The 21093-nt window shown below is 38.3% G+C and overlaps 1 protein-coding gene across 3 annotated transcripts in view; it reads left to right on the top strand.

Annotated features, from left to right (window-relative positions):
- The window catches only part of sdk2a (sidekick cell adhesion molecule 2a), a 184521-nt gene that overhangs the window by 105241 nt on the left and 58187 nt on the right, over positions 1-21093 (top strand). For all 3 annotated transcript variants that reach the window (XM_077558667.1, XM_077558669.1, XM_077558668.1), the window contains exons 2-5: positions 797-959; positions 4865-4971; positions 5747-5894; positions 12430-12563. In XM_077558667.1, the coding sequence (XP_077414793.1) occupies positions 797-959; positions 4865-4971; positions 5747-5894; positions 12430-12563 (552 nt within the window). The remainder of the gene's footprint in view (positions 1-796; positions 960-4864; positions 4972-5746; positions 5895-12429; positions 12564-21093) is intronic.

The following is a 21093-nucleotide window of genomic DNA, read 5'->3' as shown; positions in this document are numbered from 1 at the left end:
CCAGTGCTAGCAGTGCAAAAGTTAGTGTAGAACCCGGGTCATTATAATACACAACATAATTGGAATTTAGAATCTTGATTAAATGTTTTCAGAATTTGAGAGGAAGAACTGAGATTCACACAATTTAGATACAGATTGTTATGACAGTCACTCATGGCATTGTGGATTCAGTTTATTGTTTGTCACCCGTGACCGTCCGCAGGGTAAATACTGTAGACAATGGATGGATGATTGGATTGATTGTTTTAGTAACTTTTTACAAGCTCTTGGAGAGGTATCATTTTTCAACGTATCACAACAAAATTCATTCATATGCAGGAGGTGGGTGACAAAATGATGGTGTAGAATTTGGAGCTAATCCAAATTAGAATTGCTGGGCCTTGGCGATGGTCTTGCGCTCTACTGAGTGCCATTCTACTTTTTCATTATTTCCTCAGCTTTTCCGCTTCCTCTTGCCAAAGCCCTCGCGCGTACATGTCCGCCCGTGTGTGCTTCATTTACACTTTCCTCTGCTTTGCGCAAATTGCCCCTCGCTGCCACTTTGGCCAGAACATATCCATTAGAAATAAAAGAATAATTTTTTTCTTCTTCTCATCTTGCAGTAACAACTTATTCAGGGTGCCTTTTGGCAGGGTGCTCCCCTGCTGACCTTCAAGGTCTCAATCAGTGCAGCAGAGGAAGGAGAAAAAATGGAAATGGCTCACTTGGAGACCTCATTTCCCGAGAATTGCCGCAGTGTTGGGGTTACCAAACTGGCCGGCCTCTTCCTTACCCTGCATCCACTCTTTGTGTCTAGTAGATGACGTGCCGCCTTATTTCAAGATGGAGCCCCCGCAAATCCAGGTTCACCTGGAGGGCAACCGTCTGGTCCTCACCTGCATGGCGGAGGGCAGTTGGCCGCTGGAGTTCAAGTGGATCTACAACGGCACCGAGCTCACGCGATTTTCCTTGGAATACAGGTAAGCAATATCTCAATAACTTAATCACTGTAAACAAACTTTCATTGTTTGCCTGCTATTATTAGCTTCCTGTAGCTGCATTTTATCGTAAATAATAACTCAAATTAGCTATAGTGTGAAAACCAAGTTAGGATCAATATTGCAATATTACAACAACAACAAATGTGTGATGTTACGGATTTAGTTTCTGACTTAAATATTTGTGAATTTGCAGAATTTCAAATTATTTAAAAAATGTTAGTTTTTCTGCAAAAAGGCACTAATATTCATTCAATATTCAATAATTGTATGTTGCCAAAATTAAAATACAATATTTTTTTAAACTAAAACTAAAAACAAGGAAATGAAGTTGAGAATATATTTAATATATTTATAACATTCAATTTGTAATACCACATAACATTAAAAAAAATATTACCAGGAAAACATTTATGAGCAAAAAGCTTTCAGAAAATAAGTTGCTATTCTGCTAAAATTAACTGAAGAAATCATATTAGTAAAGTATCATTTTTGCAGAAACGATTTTATTTTGTAGAAAATAAAGACAGTTAGTTTTGAATATTACTTAATGAAAAAGCATGTTTTTTTATTACAATTTTTTTTTTAATTTTATGTTTTTTTATTATTATTATTATTATTATTATTATTTAATTTTTTGTGTTATTATTATGTTAGAATGCAGAATTTGTAGTATACTTCAAGCAAAAATGTATTTTTACAAACAAAAAAAAATATATTTTTATTGCATTAATATATATAATGTAATGTATTCATGAAAACTAATTTGTAATTTAACGTGTAAAAAAAAACATCATGTTCCTATTATTATTATTATTATTATTATTTTTTTATTTAGCGATTTATTTATTTATTTAACTAAGCGATTAATCGTGATTAATCAAACTTCCAAGATGTGATTAATCTGATTTAAAAAAATAATAATTGTTTGACAGCTCTATTTATAAGAATAAAGATTGATATTTTTCAACCCTTCTGATTAAAAACGTATTATTCAACTGCTGTATTAAGAAAAATGGCTTCTATTAATATCTTCCTGCAGTGGCGTTTAATTGTAACTAATAGCTCCCATTCGGAGCTTGTGTCTTTGTAATGTTTTTGTGTGAATTTCAGCCCGGAGACTGACCATCTTGTGTTCAGGGCATTGTAGAATGTATTCCGATTTGTATCTCTCATTGCATTCAACATGCATGAGATGTTTCCTCTCCCTCCATAACAATCACAGAGCATCTTTTTTTTTCTTCCATAAATCATATAGTATGAGTGTGGGTGTGCCGCCGTGCTCCGTCAGCAGTAAGACACTGTTTTAGCGGCCACTGAGTTCTTGTGGACACATACAGTATTTGCACTTGTTTTGATATAGCTTGTGTCAGCTTCTGATTAAGTGAATGAATTATTCCTACAAACACATAAAAAAGGTAAAACAACCTTCCACGCATGCTAACAAGGGCTCTCTGCGAATGTCGTGACTGCTGGATTTCCTCAAAGTATCATGTCATGACTTTTTCTACTGTCGTCATAATTTTACAAGGGAAAAATTATATTGCCAGAATTAACTCAATATATTAACAAAATAGTTATGCTTAAGATAATACCAGGATAAATCATTTGTAAATACAGTAGAGTGTTCACTCACTTTTCGCAGGTGTTATTTATTTATTTATTTAATTAATTTATTTATTTTTTGGGTCGGGAGCAAGTTACGCTTCTACTGAGCCATAACAAAGCAATGAATTTTGAACACAAATACAAATCAGTGAATCGGCGATAAGTGAACCGTGAAGTATCGAGGGACCGCTGTATACAACAATGCATATCTGTTATTTTACAGCAATGACTGTAATTTTTTACACAGATTAATTTACAAATGAAAAAAATATTTTAAATAAAATATATATTAGCATGATAAATTCCAAATATAATGGGAATTTGTATTTTAAGAGATTTTTTGCATGTGTTACTAAAGGGAATTAAGACATATATTACCAATAAATACGTTTTAAATTTACAATAATTAATTTGTAACATTTTCAGTTAGGAAAAAAAGCTTGCAATATGACAAGAATCACATCATGGAAATTGTGTAATGTTTGGTCATTAGTTTGTTAATTTCTAAGTTTTATTAAGTCAGATCTGTTCTTGTGATGAAATTTGTATTATTCCAAGAATAAAATCGTATTGTTTTAAAGCAGTGGTGGCCAAGTTCGGTCCCGAGAGCCACTATCCAGCCTGTTTTCCATGTTTCTCTCCACTAACACACCTGATTCATGATCAGGATCGTTATCAGGCTTCTGCAAAGCTTGCTGATGAGCTGATCATTAGATTCAGCTGCGCTGAAGGAGGGAGAGATGGAAAACTGTCTGGCTCGAACTTAGCCACCCCTTTTTTGTGTGTACCTCTGGAGTAAAATTTAGCATATATTGTAAAGTTTGATAAATATATGGTGTTCCCATTTTTGCGTCTAGTCTTGTTTTTGGCAAAATATTTCCGCTAGTTAATTTTAATACTCGTCGCGAAGATTTATGCGCCGGTGCGTCGTGACAGGTATGGTGGTCACGTGACATGGACGAAGAGAAAGTAGTGAGCTGGCTGTCGGAATCGCCAAGCAGAATGACGGCACTATATATTAGGCAACTAGAAAGTGCGGGATAGTGAATGAGAGGTTAGGGGATAAAGGTGGACAGTTGGACACAGCCACGGTTTGATGGACCAAAAAATCATCCAAAAATGCCGTGCTTAATCTGGAGGGTCGGTTGAGCGGAGACAGCTTTCAACGAGATGACGTCACGGCTTCGCTCCTTGTCGGTGAATATGGCTCGAGCAGTAGCAGTCATGGCATCTCGACAAATATGTTCCGGGAGCTATTATAAGCTTGCTTTAATGCAACCAGTGTAACAAAAAACAACTTGGTATGCAGTTTTTCATGATAAACCACATGTATTTCTATTTCTCACCACCACAGGTACTCTTTACAAGAAAAAAATGAATGCAACGTATTACCAGACAACATTTGTAATGTTGCCAGAATGAACAAGGAAAATTACGATAATGACATTTTTGTGGGAAAATACCTTTTTATTATTTTGTGAATAATGTTGGTCAGTTTGCAGTTGTTGGTTTTTATTTAGTTTCCACAATACATTTGTACAGTTCTGGTAATAATGTGAGTGTAGAGAATAAAGAATGTGTGACATTTTAGTGACTAATAAGTGCTGTGTGTCGTGATGAAAACATTGACTGGGGCTCTCAGGTGACAGCTAGTTATTACCATCACTAGCTCCACGTCCACATTGGCACCATTCCCCCCCCCCCCCCCATTCTCCGTGTTTTTTCCTGTCTGTTGTGATCCTCGCCGTTTGGCACTGCACTCCCCTGGCTCTGACTCTGCGGCCAGCCCCTCTGCTTGCTATTCCTCTCCAGTCCTGATCAAAGAAGCCAACTGGAATTCATTTAATCAGACCCCCGCCATCACAATGAATTTCACCGAAAGGGGTGGCGGTTGGGTGACGCTGGGGCCAACGTCTACAATGGCAAGTGTGACCAGTGCAAGCAATTAAAAAGTGGAGTCGGCTGCCAGGTCAGGAAAATATGATGTACTTGCCGTTTACCATGAATGCATCGCGTGTGGGAAGTCCATGTAATTCCGTTCAATGCACGAGGAATTCCATCATGCCAGCGCCACTGCTCAATGTTAGGTAAATTGCTCCTCTGTATTAGCTATAAAATTCAACATGTTTGTTTGGGGCCTGCACTCAAGATATTCAGTGCGGAGAATCCCGTGACAAATGTGGCTGTCAGTCTGGTCGATGGTGATGGATGAATGGCACTCATAGTATGTGATATTGTATAATTGTATGATATATTATGTTATGTCGTGTTGTGTTTAGGTACCTGATCCCCTCGCTGGACCGGTCCCACGCAGGCCACTACCGCTGCATCGTCAGGAACCGAGTGGGGGCCATCATGCAGTGCAGCACTGAAGTGAGGGTTGCCTGTAAGTGTGCCGCTTCTCTTCCCAACATTCACACTTATTCATTGATTGCGTATATACCATACGTATATATCATACATACATTGTATACCTATTATAGTTGTGTATGTACATGTATATATTTGTGTGTGTATATGTGTATATATGTATGTATATATGTACAGTATGCATCCTTATTGAACATGTGTGACAGAAGAAGCCCGGAACATACATTGTATGATGTCTACTATACATTTAAGCTATTCATGTATACACATTAATCAACAGGAAGTGTCCCATATAATAAAACATGACATACATTCACACAAAAATCTAAACGCAACACTTCATCTAATCAGCATCTTGATATGGCACACTTGTGAGGTGGGATGGATTATCTCGGCAAAGGAGAAGTGCTCATTATCACAGATGTAGATTGGTTTGTGAACAATATTTGAGAGAAATGGTGGTATGGTGTATGTGGAAGAAGTTTTAGGTCTTTGAGTTCATCTATTAAAAAAATGGGAGAAAAAAAATAGTTGAGTATACATATATATCATGCATTCATACAGCCTATACATAACGACTATACATTCCTGCATGTGACTGGAGATGAAGAGGAGGATTCTCGTCACGCACACACTATCGGATGAGTCGTTGTGACATAAGGAGATTAGCATGACAATCACACAAACACACAATAACGCCACATGCTTTTTTTTCTCCTCCTATAGCTCTAACCCTCACAAGCCACTTGATTAGGTACACCTCTTGATTGTGCCCCTGCGCCCTCCCGCAGACATGAGCAGCTTCGTGGAGGGCGAGCGTTCTCAGACGGTGTCGCAGGGCGATGGCGCCCTCATCCACGCGCCCCGCATCCACAGCTTCCCCAAGCCTCAGATCACGTGGTTCCGCGACGGACGCAAGATCCCTTCCAGCAGCCGCATGTAAGCGCCCCCCCAACACCTGCCAGGCTGCCACACATCCACCGGCTTCAACTTTGTAGTGTGTGTTTGTTTCCTTTCTGCAAAGTTCTGCAGCGATTGTGAGGAGCATTGCTGACGGAACCACCCCACAGAGATAAAGTGGGTTATTATATAGCGCCTCTATTGACTGTGCGTGTGCAATGATAGAAGGCTCGGCACGCAGGCTATATGGCAGCGGGGGAACCAATTAGAGCCAATTGGACAAAAGGCCCTCAATTGATGCTACGTTATGACTGACAGCTCTCACCCTCCACTGGGTTTGTGTGTGCGAGTGTGTGTGCTATGTATTTCTGCATGTTTGTCTCAACCGTGGCAAGAGTTTTCTTGGAGGATGTATTCATATTGGAACCTTAAATGCACTGTCAGTAGATTTGACCATTACTGTTTGTAATCAAACCGTTTCTGTTTGTCAACAAACAATTCAAAACGGACCCCTCCCATGGTTCAACCCATACAAGGTCAACGTTCACGCCCCCTGCCTCTGACCGCATTCAGCCAAGAAAGCCGCGAGAGTGAGTGACGAGGTATCTTGTCACATTACTGATCCGCGATCACCGACAGGGATAATAGTTCAAAACGACATTCACCTTGTAGCGATGGTGAAATAATCAGGACAAGTGTGGAGCTAACAACAGTTTTCAAGAACACAACAGCCAAAAGCGCACTTAGCTTCCCAAAAAACCAGTCTGTGATGCCTTCACGGCCCGCCCAGAGCGTCGGAAACTACCCAACCCGCGACCCACCCCCAAAGGTTGCTACAGCCTTTTGGCTTAGCTTCACTTATTGCCAGGTGTAAATATAAGGATATAAAAAAAAGTTGGAGCCTTGTTCTTTATTGCCGAGTTACCCTTGTCAATGTCACTTAACCTAGCATGTTGCTAAATCAGCAAGCTAACATGTTTGGACTTACCTGTCGAATAGCAAGCAGGCCAACTCTGTGTCGCTCTTCAGCCCAAGCCGCTCCTTCAGAGCTCGGAAGCGGGTAAATGCCAAGCCAAGATTTACTCTCGTTTTTGACCGTGCATTATCCGCCGCACGTCACAAAAAATCACCACCACACATTAACAGAAGCCCAGAGGTGTAGATTGAGAAGGAGTTCATGGTTAAACTAGAGCTTTTAAACGATTACATTTTTTAATCAGATTAATAACATTTTAGAATTTTGATTAATCACAATTAATCCCTTAATAAAAAAGTTTTTTTAATCAATATTTTTTTTCCCGCCAAATTTGAAGAGCACCGGTTTTGTGCTAATTCTTTTGACATTTAATGTTATGTGGATGTCTTCAATATTTTTGTATCCACTGTACACGCTCATCCTACTCTTTTTCTAATCAATGAATTACTTACATAATTTAAAATGGGGACAAAACGACCCCAATATTTTGACATGAACAAATATTCTAAATGTCATACGCAAACATTTAATAAATGCTTTACTTTAATGTATGTAATTATGTTTATTGCTCAAACAACCTGTGCTACCTTAAACGTAGCCATCCGCTGTCAAGAAGGATGTCAAAGGATAATCTACAGTATGGTCAAAATTAATAGTGTGATTAATCTGCGTTAATTCATGATTAATGCGAGATTTTTTGTGATTAATTAATCAGTTAATTCTTTAACTTTTGACAGCGTTAGTTTAAACATCCTGTATTTAAGAAGTATTTATTTTTTTGTCAAAACGTTGCACAGTGCCTTTAAAAAGTTATCATTTTAAATAGCCTACAAAATATTTGTAAATTTGAAGAAATGGTACAACTTCTCAAGCAACAGCCAGTCCATTTTCAGAGGGGTGACCAGCATGACACAATGATTAAGGTATGGCATGTAAGATGACTTTTTTTGTTTTGTTTTAAGTTTTTACAATAGTGCAATACTACCATACAGTGGCTTTAAAACTATGACAATACTTTACAGTGACATTTTGATCAGAAGTTTATTGCTGTTATGTTTTCAGTTGACATTAACTATCAAAATTAACACAAAATTAGCATCAACACTTTTTTTCAATAGTAATTTGAGCACAAAATGGTGGCGCAAAACATGTAGAAACAGAATGCAATGCTCTCTGGCATATATTATTTATCCTCTACAAGGAGTGACTAATATTACTGCAGCCGAATTAATTTTAGAGGCTGTTTCGGGTAATTAGTGTTTTGTAAGTACAATAACGTTGAGTGTTCTTTTTCTTCACATTGCAAAAAAAACAGAGGTGTTTTTGTTTTTCCAATTATTTCAATGGGGAAAGGTGATTCATGATACGAGTTTTGAGTTACGAGTGCGGGGACGGGGACGGAACAAACACTTAATTTATCATGGGACAACATTCTGAATATTATCCAAAGTAACTGCAGGAGGGATTTTTATGAGAGAAAAAAATATACAATTAATTATTATCGCCTTGTTTTATTTTAAGATGCAATATTTTGAGAGGCAGCTTTTATTTATCGTTTAGATTTATTACTTACTTTTGGAAATGTGTGATCCCTGGACCAGATGTATGTGAAGAGGCGGACTTCTGGACATGTTGCAGTTTGCGCAGATAAGTGGAGGGAAGTTCAAAGAGGAGGCTATTGCAGTAGTGGAGTCTGTACGTAATGAAAGCATGAATGAGCAGCTCAGCTGTGATCTGAGAGAGGGAGGAGGGAGGGATGGAGACGTGCAATGTGGCACGGGTGGAAAAAGGATGTTTTAGTGATGTGGTAGATATCGGATTGATACAAGAGGGTGGAATCCATTATGATGCCAAGGTTGCAAACGTAAGTGGTTTTGGGGTGACCTTGTGACCGTCACTGAGGATGGAGACGTTCTGCATATAGGGAAGGAGAGATTTGGGATACGTACATCAATCGCGGCAGCACGGTGGTTGACTGGTTAGCACGTCCACCTCCCAGTGCAGAGGACGTGAGATCAAGTCCGGGCTTCGGCCTTCCTGGGTGGAGTTTGCATGTTCTCCCCGTGCTTGCGTGGGTTTTCACCGGGTACTCCGGTTTCCTCCCACATTCCAAAAAAAAACATGCATGGCAGGTTAATTGAACACTCCAAATTGTCCCTAGGTGTGAATGTGAGTGTGGTTGTTCGTCTTTGTATGCCCTGCGATTGGCTGGCAACCAGTTCAGGGTGTACCCCGCCTACTGCCCGAAGCCAGCTGGGATAGGCTCCAGCACCCCCGCGACCCTTGTGAGGAAAAGCGGCCAAGAAAATGGATGGATGGATGGATGGACATCAATCGCTCTTGAATATAAGTCTGATTTTTGGGGGAAATGTATTTGCCAAAAAGACCAACAACAGTAGAAGAAAGATGTGGCAATAACTATTTGCCATCTGGAAACAGAAAGTACAAGAAGAAGAAGATGAAGAAAAAGAGGAAGAGGTTGTCATGGCAACACATGTGTGACATATTGCTAGTTTAGCATGCAGCTTCCGCCACGGCAAGGATTTCCTATTTGAAGCATCAAAAGTCACAATAACCAACCAGGATTCTACCGTTGCCACAATGCGACACGGTATCCTTGTTAAGATAAGCCATTTTCAAATCCAGCCGGTACTCGTTGCTGCCTTCAACATGATTAGGGAACGGGGATTTGGGTTGCCAAACAGAGCTCTGATTTGAATATACAGTACAAGACAAGCCAAACGAAACCAAAGGTCTGACTTATGGTTTGAAAATGAAGGTAAATTATAATTTTACAATCAATAGTTTACAATAATATTTACAGTATGACTAGAATTAAGAGATGCTGCACGGGGTGGGAATGAAACGTGTAATATTACCAGTATAAAGTCATCATTTTTCAATATATTAAGAGAAAATGCAAAATGTGCAATGTTGTAAGATTGCCGCCAGTTTATAAAAAAAAATGCTATGTATTTATTTTAATTTATGATTTTTAAAAAGTGTAATGTTACCAGAATAAAATAACGTGGTAATGTTACCAGAATAAATTCATAATATTACCAAATATTATATAAAGTTAGTTTGCAGGCTTGTTCGTACGTGCTTCAGTCTCCCCGAAGAGCCTTTCTTACTCAGGCCAGCATTCACCTGGGATTCATTTATCCATCCACACAAATAGTGGAGCTGCTCATGCATTATTTAAATGGCAGTAGGTGGGCGCTGGCTTCAATGACGCCAGCAGTTTGAGCCTTCTTCTTTTGCATGGGCAACACCTTAGACTGTAAGACGTCAATGAGGGACAAATGTGACCACAGGGTAGCCTGAAGCAAAAACGTGGAAAAAGTGTAATGCTACCAAAATAATTCATCATTTTTTCGTGCACGTAACTATTTTATTTTTTTTTACATTATTTACTTTTGAATTATTTTAGGATTTAACAACAATAAGTTTACAATTGTACGTGAATTTGCAATTTTACAAAAACATGCATATGGAAGAAAAACAATATATATATTTTTAAATAATTAATATAATTTTACTAGAAAACAAATCGCAGTTTAACAAAAATTCTATCATAATGCCGTCATGAACATTTGTAATTTATTTTGTCATACAGTATTCCACACATATTACAAATCACGTAACGTGGGTTTTACAGACCACACATGATTCCAATTGACGAAATACGCAGTATAAGTAGCAACCAGGTTTTAAGGTATTGTATTTTTATTCATTTTTTTACTGAATATTTGTATTCAAACTGATTTTTGTTTACTGTATCATACATGAATGTCATGTATGTTGTACAATACTCTATTTTTCAGTCACACTTTTTTCCATTGTTTGGCCCGTCAGGTGACTTCTACTCAGGTGACTTGGATATATGAAAATTAGAGCATGGCCTAACACCCAAAATCTCTCTTCCCTAATCTTGTGACTTAGCTGTGCATTACCGCCACCTTCTTTCCACTGGCGAGTACCCACAATTAGGAAATGAGGATTTTGGGTGCGAGTACGAGCGCTACTGTTCTTGGTCTGAGTTTTGTTAGATACATTTCCCAAAAATGTGCGACTTCCAAGCAAATGAAATGTTTTTTCCTTCTTACGTGTTTTTAACCAATGCAACTTGTATTCAGGAGTTACATCTAGTCAGAAAAAGTAATTATTTGGAAGACGAGCTTTTACTTTTACTTGAGCCAAATTATTCCAAAGTAATAGTACTCTTACTTGAGTGCAATCTTTAGCTACTCTACATATCTCTGGAGGTCAATGATGTATAAGTGTGAGTTGAAATGGCCTTTTCGCAGCACGGCCTGTCTTTAATACCACGACTGACGCAGCAGACAAGACACGTGTCACCGTCTGTTTGCTCGCTTTGCGTTAAGCCGCATTGATATGCACAAGCGTAGATGTGAATGTGTGTTTGTGTGTGTGTCAGTCCCTAATTGTCCAGGAGTGTGTGTTTGTGTGTGTTTGTTTATCCTGCACCGATCAGGCAGATGCTGGCAGTTTTGTCGAGCCTAATCTGGCTGTGTGCTTAGCGTCAGCTCTCATTTAATGGGCTCCTCTCACATGAGACCGTCAACCCGAAACAGCATCCAGCCGTCCTTGTGTGGGAGTCTGTAGTCACACGCACACACAAAAGGGAATAGAAAGGGAATGACTGCAAGAGTTGTTTCTTCTGCTGTTCTTCATGTCTTCATGATTTGCAATGGAATGAGAAAAAAAAAGGAACAAAAAGACATTTGGACAGGCTGGTAATGTAATCCATCACAGTCGTTTTTAAAATACTGTATACAGAATGTGTGCGTGTGTTTGCTTAATTGGGAACTTCATCTGCTTGGCCAATTAGCAGCCATCTGTTGCAGTCATCTATTCATGTAGACTCATGCGCCGAGTATTAGAGCAACATTTGAACGAAAATAATTGCTCACTATGCAATTTTGTACCGTAAGAACAAAGTTTGTTCACAAGGAAAAAATTCTAATGTCAACAGAATTACCTGGTAGCATAATAAGAAGAAGGTTGTGATGTTAAAATGGAAAATCTTGTCGGAATAAACTTATTTTATGATGAAAATTTATTTATATCTTATGATAAATATATATGTGTATATATATATATATATATATATATATATATATATACAGTAACTTGTGTTACAAGGAAAGCTATTGATTTACAAGCCCCCTTTTTTTTTAAGTATTATGAAAATTATTTGTCATTTTTTAAATAAAAAAAACATCATGTTTAGGAGAATAAATGTGTTTTTGGAGAAAAACTAAATATGATAAATTTATAATTTACTAGAACACATTTTGTGTGCTGTGAGAATCAATTCATAATCTTGCAAGAATAAAAGAAGTATTTATAACAAGACAATTTTAATAAACTTGTGGAGATCCTCTTGCAGTTCCTCTACGCAAACGCTCATTTCTACCTGCGAATTTGATGTCAGAAAACTACTGTAGGAGGTGCTAAAGTGCTTTCATTTGCACATGAAGATCCAGTACTTTTTTTGCATATGTTTGGAGACAGTAAAGAAAAGATGGTAATCAAAGACTTTTACCGTGTTTTGTTGTCTTTTTTTGTTAGTGCCATCACCCTAGACAACACGCTGGTCATCCTGTCCACGGTGGCGCCCGACGCCGGCCGCTACTACGCGCAGGCCGTCAACGACAAGAATGGCGAGAATAAAACCAGTCAACCCGTCACGCTCGCCGTGGAGAGTAAGTGCACGTGCCGCGCTATGCTACTTCGCCCACTCGTCGCTCACGAGCGCAAACATTGCTTGAACGTCATCCCAATTATCAATCACATCCTCCATTTGCTACTTTACACTGTACTTCTAATGGTTAGGCATAAAGGATTGTTTTTTTTAGAGATGTTTTTGCACGAACTGAACAGGGGCTCGGGACCAAGCCCTGCTGCAAATAGCACAAAAAAAGAAGACTAATTTTCGCACCACCCACCTATACTCAACAAAAATATAAACACAACACTTTTGTTTTTGCTCCCGTTTTTTTTTTTGGATGAACTCAAAGATCTAAAACTTGTTCCATCTACACAATATCACCATTTCTCTCAAATATTGTTTACAAACCAATCTACATCTGTGATAATGAGCACTTCTCCTTTGCCGAGATAATCCATCCCACCTCACAAGTGTGCCTCATCAAGATGCTGATTAGATACCATGATTAATGCACAGGTGTGCCTTAGACTGCCCACAAGAAAAGGCCACTCTGAAAGGGGCAGTTTTGTTTTATTGGGGGGATAGAAGAAAACCAGCTGGTTTTCCGAGTCCCTGTGAGGTGGGATGGATTATCTCGGCAAAGGATAAGTGCTCACTATCACAGATTTAGACTGGTTTCTGAAAATATTTTGAGAGGAATGGTGATATTGTGTATGTGGAAGACGTATTAGATCTGTGAGTTCATCTCGTAAAAAAATGGGAGCCAAAACAGAAGTGTTGCGTTTATATTTTTGTTGAGTTTGTCGCTCTCCAAGTATCTCAGTCATTGCCAACGACAAAATGATGTAGCAGGCTTAAGTGTTAATCAAGAAAGAGGAAGAGGTTTTGTTCCAGTGTGAACAACACATTGTAATTCAAGAAAAGAAAATAAGAAACCATACTGATTCACTTTTTTCTCGATAGAAGTTCAATCCCAAATTTATCAAAATACAATATATGTTTGAAAAGAAACACTTCTAAAAGATCAAATCTAAATGCATTGTACGTAACAGTTAAATACAACAGAACATGTAATTTTAGGCACATTTTGAACATATAATTTAGTGATTCATGTACCATTAGGGAGAGACTCACCCACAAAAAAAAATTCTGATCCCAAAGATGCACTGCAAGTGTGCATTTCGTCTTCTCAATCCGTAAAAATCTTTTGTTATTCTACTTTTAAAACATAACCTGTAACAGTAGCTTTAACAAAAAGTCTTGCTAAAAATGTTAATGCAATTTTTGTTAGAGTCCTGCAACAAACACATTTGTTCTTGTAAAATTACAACTTTCAACATCATATGTTTTTGTCCTAAAAATGCAGGTTGTTGTTTTTTTTCATTTTTTTTTTTCTTCTGAAATGGTCAAAATTCCAACTCTCAAGTCAAATCAATCTGCTCTTATTAATTTGGAACATGTTGCAAGGCAGGATTTCGCAGAGAGGTGCTCAATTTCCTGTTTACTGTTTCTGGCCCTTTAACTTGTCACACAGCTTCGACACATTATTAATTACAGTACACCATTACAAACCAAAATGGGATCCAATGGTCAGTTTTCACTATTATTTGATCATTACGATTACGCTTTTCATGTATGCTGCTATATATTTGTTACAGTATACAGTGTGCATCCTCTCTCATGTAACCAAAGGGAACATAACAATGCTAGAAACAGCACTCTGCATAATGCATTCAAGTTACACCCTAATAAAGAACACGGAAATTCCGAGACGTTTTGTGAGTCTGAAAATATGCCGCCCGTCCGTGATAAACAGACGCCTCGCTGAAGGTGCAAATAAAAGGCGAGTATTTTTTTATCTCTTCATTAGATTTATAGCCGGTGGGCCTCTGTTAAAGGTTTTATTGTGGGCAGGTCACAATTTTATTTCACGCATTTATAACAGACATAACGGAAGCCAAAATTGACATCTTCTATTTCAGTTTATGACCGGCCTCTTTTTTCAGGTCGTTGATGAGACAAATTTGCATACAATATACTGTATTTACCGGTAGGGAAGACCGGGGCTAGTTTTATCACTTTTGATATATTTCTGGGAATCAATACATCATATAGAAACAAAATGTTTACCAGATGAAAGACTAAAGTCTTAGGTTGATTTTTTGTATTCATGTCATGTTCATGCTTTGTGTCAGTGCAGAGTTATAAGCCATCAAATAGTGGGAGTGAACATACGACATGTTACCCCACCAATGGCTAAGTTGTCACACCATATGGGATAAGATGTCACACTGGATTTTGCAACTAATAAAACAAGGACTAAAATATCCTTATTCTCCTGTTTTTTGTTTTTTTTGTAGTTTGTTTTTACAGCCAGGCAAATTGTTTATAATTGATCTTGAAAATGTACCATTGCCATTGAGTAAACTTTTACCTAAAATATTATTAAATAGATTAAAGTGCTAAGGAAACTGCTGGCATGTAGGTCATAGCTCTCAGCCTCAAATACCTGCTTTGCTTCCCTTAAACTGGAAATTTGAGAACAAATTGAATTAAAAATAAATAACTGAAGCATTTTGGTTCATGGATGGATGGTTCATCATGAAACTTAAAACAGTCCTGACATGTGGGCATAATGTAGTTCCAACAACTGGAAAATCAGTTTTTAAACAATGAAACAAAACCTGGCAAACTGTTTTCCTCACTCTTCAGACTTATCATCTGAAGAACAATTCTGACATACATAAACAAAATAACCAGAGGTGCCCATTTTTTGCACATGTGACAAGAAACCCCAAAATGACTGAGACAAGTTGCCACAAACTAGCATGTTTACTAATTCTTGCTCTAGTTTAAAGTTAGCTTAAAACAGAGCAGTGACTGAGACACGACAAGTTGCCTGAATCTCTCCTCTAACAAGTCCACTTGATTTGCTATTAGAATTTGTGTATGCATGATGCCTGTTTGAAAATATATGAAGTTGAAAATGTTTACTTTGGGTTGCGCAAAACAGATAACCGCCACTCATATCAGCTCACAATGTGCAATGTGTCTCTTCTCAGACAGTACACAACCCTTGGCCATTTATACGAACAAAACTAGTATTCCACTTTTTCGTTGCGCCCCCTGGTGGAGAAGAAAATTGCAATGTGACAACTTACCCATGATACAACAAGCCCTGGTCTCCTCTACATATAATACAAGTACATTGCTTACCTTGGCGTAGACAAACGTTTTGTCTTTTGATGAGGGATTCTCGGCTTTGTGGTCATCCACATCCACAGCCTACAATGATCTGCATTTATTTCGATTTTTTTAGGGGTTCTAATTACTGTGTGGTCATCTGCATAGCTCTATCCAAGAGCCTGCATTTATATGAGTTAGTATTGATTTGAGTTGATTTTTGAGGAATTCATCTGAATTACAAACAAAGTATACCGATGACAACATAGCTTTTTCCAGAGCCACCGTTTCATTGTTTGGATTGTTGTCATTTTCAGAGAGATTGCATTACAATGTGGGTGGTAACATAGCTTAATGCAAAGCCTACATTTATACATATTAGTTTGGATTTTGTTGTTCGTGTGTGTGTGTGTGTGTAATTCATCTTATATACAATATGTGGACGGCCGGATAGCTTTACCGGAGCTACCATTTTTGTTTGTTGGGTTTCAGTTGATTGTTTTGAGAAATTCATCCATCAATGTGGACAACTGCATAGCATTATCTACAGCCATTTATAGGTGTTAGTTTTGATATTTGTTGTATTTTTGAGGACTCAATCTTAACAAATGCAAACAGACTCCTAGCTTTATCCACATCTTGCATTTATGGAAGTTAGTTTTCATTTTTGTAGGTTTTTGAGGGATTGACATGAGTGTAGAAACAGAAGTTAGAACCTACATTTTTTAATGTTAATTTCTGTCCATTTAATTGACGTCACATGCACAGTAAACTTTAGCAAAAGCCTGCATTCATCTTGGTTGATGTAAATTTTTGAAGGACTCCAATTACTATGCATGGGTGACCGCATAGCTTAAGTAAAAGCTTACATTTATCTGACTTATCTTAGATTTTTGTTAGTTTATGTGGCTTTCAAATGACAGCTAGATCTCATTGGGTGTTCTTAATGAAGTGTCCAGTCACTGGACTGTTACCGTGTTGTGATGCTGGAGTTCGACTTGCATTTCGAGCCCGTGATTCACGTCAGTGTTTGTCGTGCCGTGCTGTGTGTGCGTGACGCAGTGGTGTGTGGAGATCAGATATCAGCGCACATCACCAGACCTGACCTTGCAGATCACACAAGCGTGTTAAGCATCTGAAAGTCAATACGTTCTCTCTTTTTTTTTGTAGTTCCGCTGCTGCATTTGTTCATTTTAGCCATCCTGTAGAGGGATGGAATGCAGATGCGCAGTTTGCAGGGAGTGGCCTTCTCTAAAGGAAGCATACAGATAAGGCCAACAAAACATTTGACTTTTTTTTCCCCATTTCGTCAGTGCCTTGACTTATCAGTTCACTTCTCCTTGACAATCCTTGTAACTAAAAAACACTCATATCTCAAATACATTTCCCCATTTGAAACACATGGAAATGTTATTCATTCCTTCCAGCTAGCACATTATTTTCTAACATGTTTTTTAATCTGAAAAACAGCACGGTACAGTGTTGTACTTTGTATAAACATGCAGTAAAAACATAATTCATCAGGGGGCAGTATAATACATACAGACATACTACTTGTAGAGTGATGAAACACAGAAGAAGACCGTCACCACTAGGGGTGTGAATTGCCGAGTATCTGGCGATTCGATTGGTATCACGATTCATAAATCACGATTCGATACGTTGCCGATTAATCCCGATACGAATCTATAAATTGATTACTGCCATTTTTTTCAAACTAAAATTTAGAAAATACTAATCAGTAAACTTGTACATGTACACTGTAAGATTTGTATGAAAATGTATTTATTTATCTGAAAATTCAGGCTTATACTGAGCCACTGCATTTAACAAACAGGTTGCAATCCCTTTCATGTTTGAACAGCACTGAAATAAAATATTAAGGCTTAATGTTCCATTAATATAACATTCTTTCATGTTTAATGTGTGAATCCTAATCCGTAATAAGACGCTTTGTTGAATATTTCCATAAAAAATTTATGTTTTTGACTATTCGGCAGCATATCGAATCGATTCGAGAATTGCGCGCTGTAATATCGCGATATATTTATTGCCCAATCGATTTTTTCTAACACCCCTAGTCACAACTAAGCTGTGATCATATTCGTCGCTTCTCGCAGAGGATCAAGAACATATGTCTACGAGAATTGTTGTATGCTTTGTAACGGGCGGAACTTTGGACGCCAAAGCAGAGACGCACAAAATAACAGCAAACAAACAATGATTTATTGAAGCAATGGAGCATGACACTGAACAAGAAAAATAACCACAAATGAAAATCTACACCAAGAAAATGGAAAAACAGGTGGACGCGTCAATGAATTTTGAGCATCCGTCAGTCGTCAACACCTTCCGTCATTTTCAGTCCATCAGTATTTCAAGCCGACATCGTAATCGTCAATCCGCCATTCGTCAGCAAGATGTGCATTCCATCATTGGCAGACTGACGATTAGATTGACGGACTGAAAATTACATTGACAAAACCCACTTCCGACAATGCTTAGTTCGTCTATTTTTCAATGTTTCCCATCAACAAAATGGACGTCCGTGATTGGTGGATTGACAGACCTTCTGTCTGGAAAGCCTGCCTCTGTGGAAAAACTAATAGCAACTGGAACGAAACAGCTAAGGCAGATGATCAGAGCCAAGGCAGGAGCTAGGCGTGTAAATGACAAATACTAAACGGGGAAAAAAAACTGTGAGGAAAGAAAGATAACGGAAGTGCAATAATAAATGCTAAGGAACTCCACCCAATAAGAGCTAAACACTCTAGAGATAATAAACACAAATAGCGCAAGGGAAAAACAGCTTAATTTCTCAATTTTAGAAGTCTGACAATTAAGAGGTTCAAACAAGATCCAAAATGACACAAGTGTAGATGACATGGTAAAAGACATACACAAGGACACAAAATCTAAACTACACACATTTAGAAATGAAAACCAGAAGTTTGTGTGAGGGTAGAGAAAGGGAGTAACGAGATGCCGCCTCCAAATTCGACTCTGGTGCTAGTTCCATTAGCCAGTGTCTTGCATTGTGTTAGCATTAATCATTCACTGCCTTTGACAAGCGTACAGTGCTTAGCAATGATGTATTTTCAACTAGGATGGGTGGGGGAGCGTATGATGCTGTTCCACTTTATATTTCAAACTTGGAAACAACTGTACTGATGCTAAACTACCAGCAGATGACATCAATCCCACATTTTAGATTTGAGATCAGCAGTTTGTAAGTCCACTGGGGAAAAGGGCTGCATTTTGTCAAAATGCTCTAAAATGGCTAACATTTGTGAAATTGGCAGTGATAAAAATTTGTGTGACCATTTTTTGGCCCCCAATACCGATTCCGATACCCAGCTTTGCAGTATTGGCCGATGCCGATACCATACCGATACATAAGGTTTTTTTTTCTTCTCAACATGAAAAAGCTGTCCTGCCTTTGGTTCAGAGCATTCAAGGGCCAATAGGATATGTTAGCTCGGCATGCAGTGAACACGTCACACATCAGTTAAATGTCATGCATGAGCAAGACAGAAGATGCTGCGTCAGAATTAATGGTATCGGCATGTTACTTGTTAGTACAGACGCTTCCCACCTTACGAACGAGTTACGTTCCGGACGATCGTTCGTAAGGTGAATTTGTTCGTAAGTTGCTTCAGTGCTATATTTTCTATTATAATTTATGTTTAAAGCCTATATAAGTATATTGAAGGTTTATATAAGTATGTTTAAGGCTTGTACAAGTAACCTGCATTGGTTTGTACTGAAAAAAACTTAATAAAATGGAGAGAATACGTACAGTACTGTACTGTACTACGTATGTTAGAGAGAGAGAGCGAGAGAGACACACACAGTATGTACATGTATGTAATAAGATAAATAAAATGAAGTTTAACTTACTTTTGGAAGATGTACTCAATGCTTAAGGAGATGATGGAGGAGGAGGAAGAGGAGGATTTTATATCATGAGAGATTCTTCGTCGTCGCTGGAATCGGCTTCAAAAGTTATTTCCTGCTTCATGGGGACCGGCGTTTTCTTCCTCCTCCTCCTCGCCACGTTGCTCAGCCTCCAATGAGCTCTCACAGCGCCAATCGTCGGTATTAGCGGCGGAAAGAAGCACTACGCGCAATACAAAATCTAACTTACAGCATTTCTTTCCAAACATTTTTCGACATACTGTACGCGCAGAAATGTTCGTATGTACCGTTGTTCGCAACTTGAATGTTCGTAAGTAGGGGAGCGTCTGTACTCACCGATACCGATACCACTGTTTTAATGCAGTATTAGGGCCTCTGCTGATACCAGTATCGGTATCGGAATAACACTAATAAAAATACAACAAAATACTTGTTAAAACTGTTTGTATGTCCTGACAATAATTTTTTATTTTTTTTTTTAATCCTTCCCTCTCTGGTAGGCTACTACTTACAGTATGTTTATGTTTTAGTTCAAACCAGTAACATTTCATTTTTGGGAATACTAATCTATAATAATACTAATCATGAATAAATCATGTTAGCGATATAGCTAGCAATGCAGCTGCCTTAGCGTAGCACTGTGCAGGCGTGTTATTGAGCTGGGGGCATTTCTTTGGGCAGAGGCGCAAAGTGAGGCTATATTCAAGTCTTGATAGCAGCTTCAAGACGACATATTTCAGCTTTAAAGACAGAGTTAATGTTGTTGTTTCATGGTTAGATACACATGAACGTGTAGTTCTTTGTTTTATATTGACTTTTATTATAAACTCGAGTGGGAGTGGCTATTACCAGCTTGAAGTGATGTTATTTTTTGAAGAATTGTTCACTATCTGCCAAATTGCTGCTTGTTGTGCAGTTTCATGCCACGATAGCATAACTGAAATTTCTGCTTCCAACTCAAGGCGAATGACGCCGTCGTATTTCCAAATACTCGAAAGTCGAGGTGCCTCTGTATATGAAATGGAACGTAGATAAACAATGCACCTAAACTCTCCTTTGACACGGGCAGGTGTAAATAGTACGCTGACATTCATAAGTAAGACTTTACCTGGTGGTTCAGCTCGTTGTCGTCTCCCATTTAATTAGGAGATTACACACTTGAGCTCTTCTCCACGCCGAGACTTTATAAACTACTGCCCCACGTTCATTACTGTCAGGCAGCCTGTCACAATAAAAGGAGCTGGAGTCGAACGGAGGCTTTTGTTTGTGTCACCCACAAACACTTTAGGGCTTAATTTATAAGCTCTGTTTAATTAATGTGCCATGTGTTCTGTAAGGGTAATGTGAAGCCATGGCAACACATTAAGTAAATTATCAGGAGCTATACAGTATGTAACGTATGGAGAAGCTTTAGTGTACAACTGTTTGCAATATTTTGGCGGGCTTATTTAACGACACAAGAG

This window comes from Vanacampus margaritifer, chromosome 2, assembly GCF_051991255.1.
Source record: "Vanacampus margaritifer isolate UIUO_Vmar chromosome 2, RoL_Vmar_1.0, whole genome shotgun sequence".
Taxonomy (NCBI): domain Eukaryota; kingdom Metazoa; phylum Chordata; class Actinopteri; order Syngnathiformes; family Syngnathidae; genus Vanacampus; species Vanacampus margaritifer.
The sequence above is the reverse complement of the archived record's forward strand: the minus strand, read 5'-3'. Positions and strand labels throughout refer to the sequence as shown.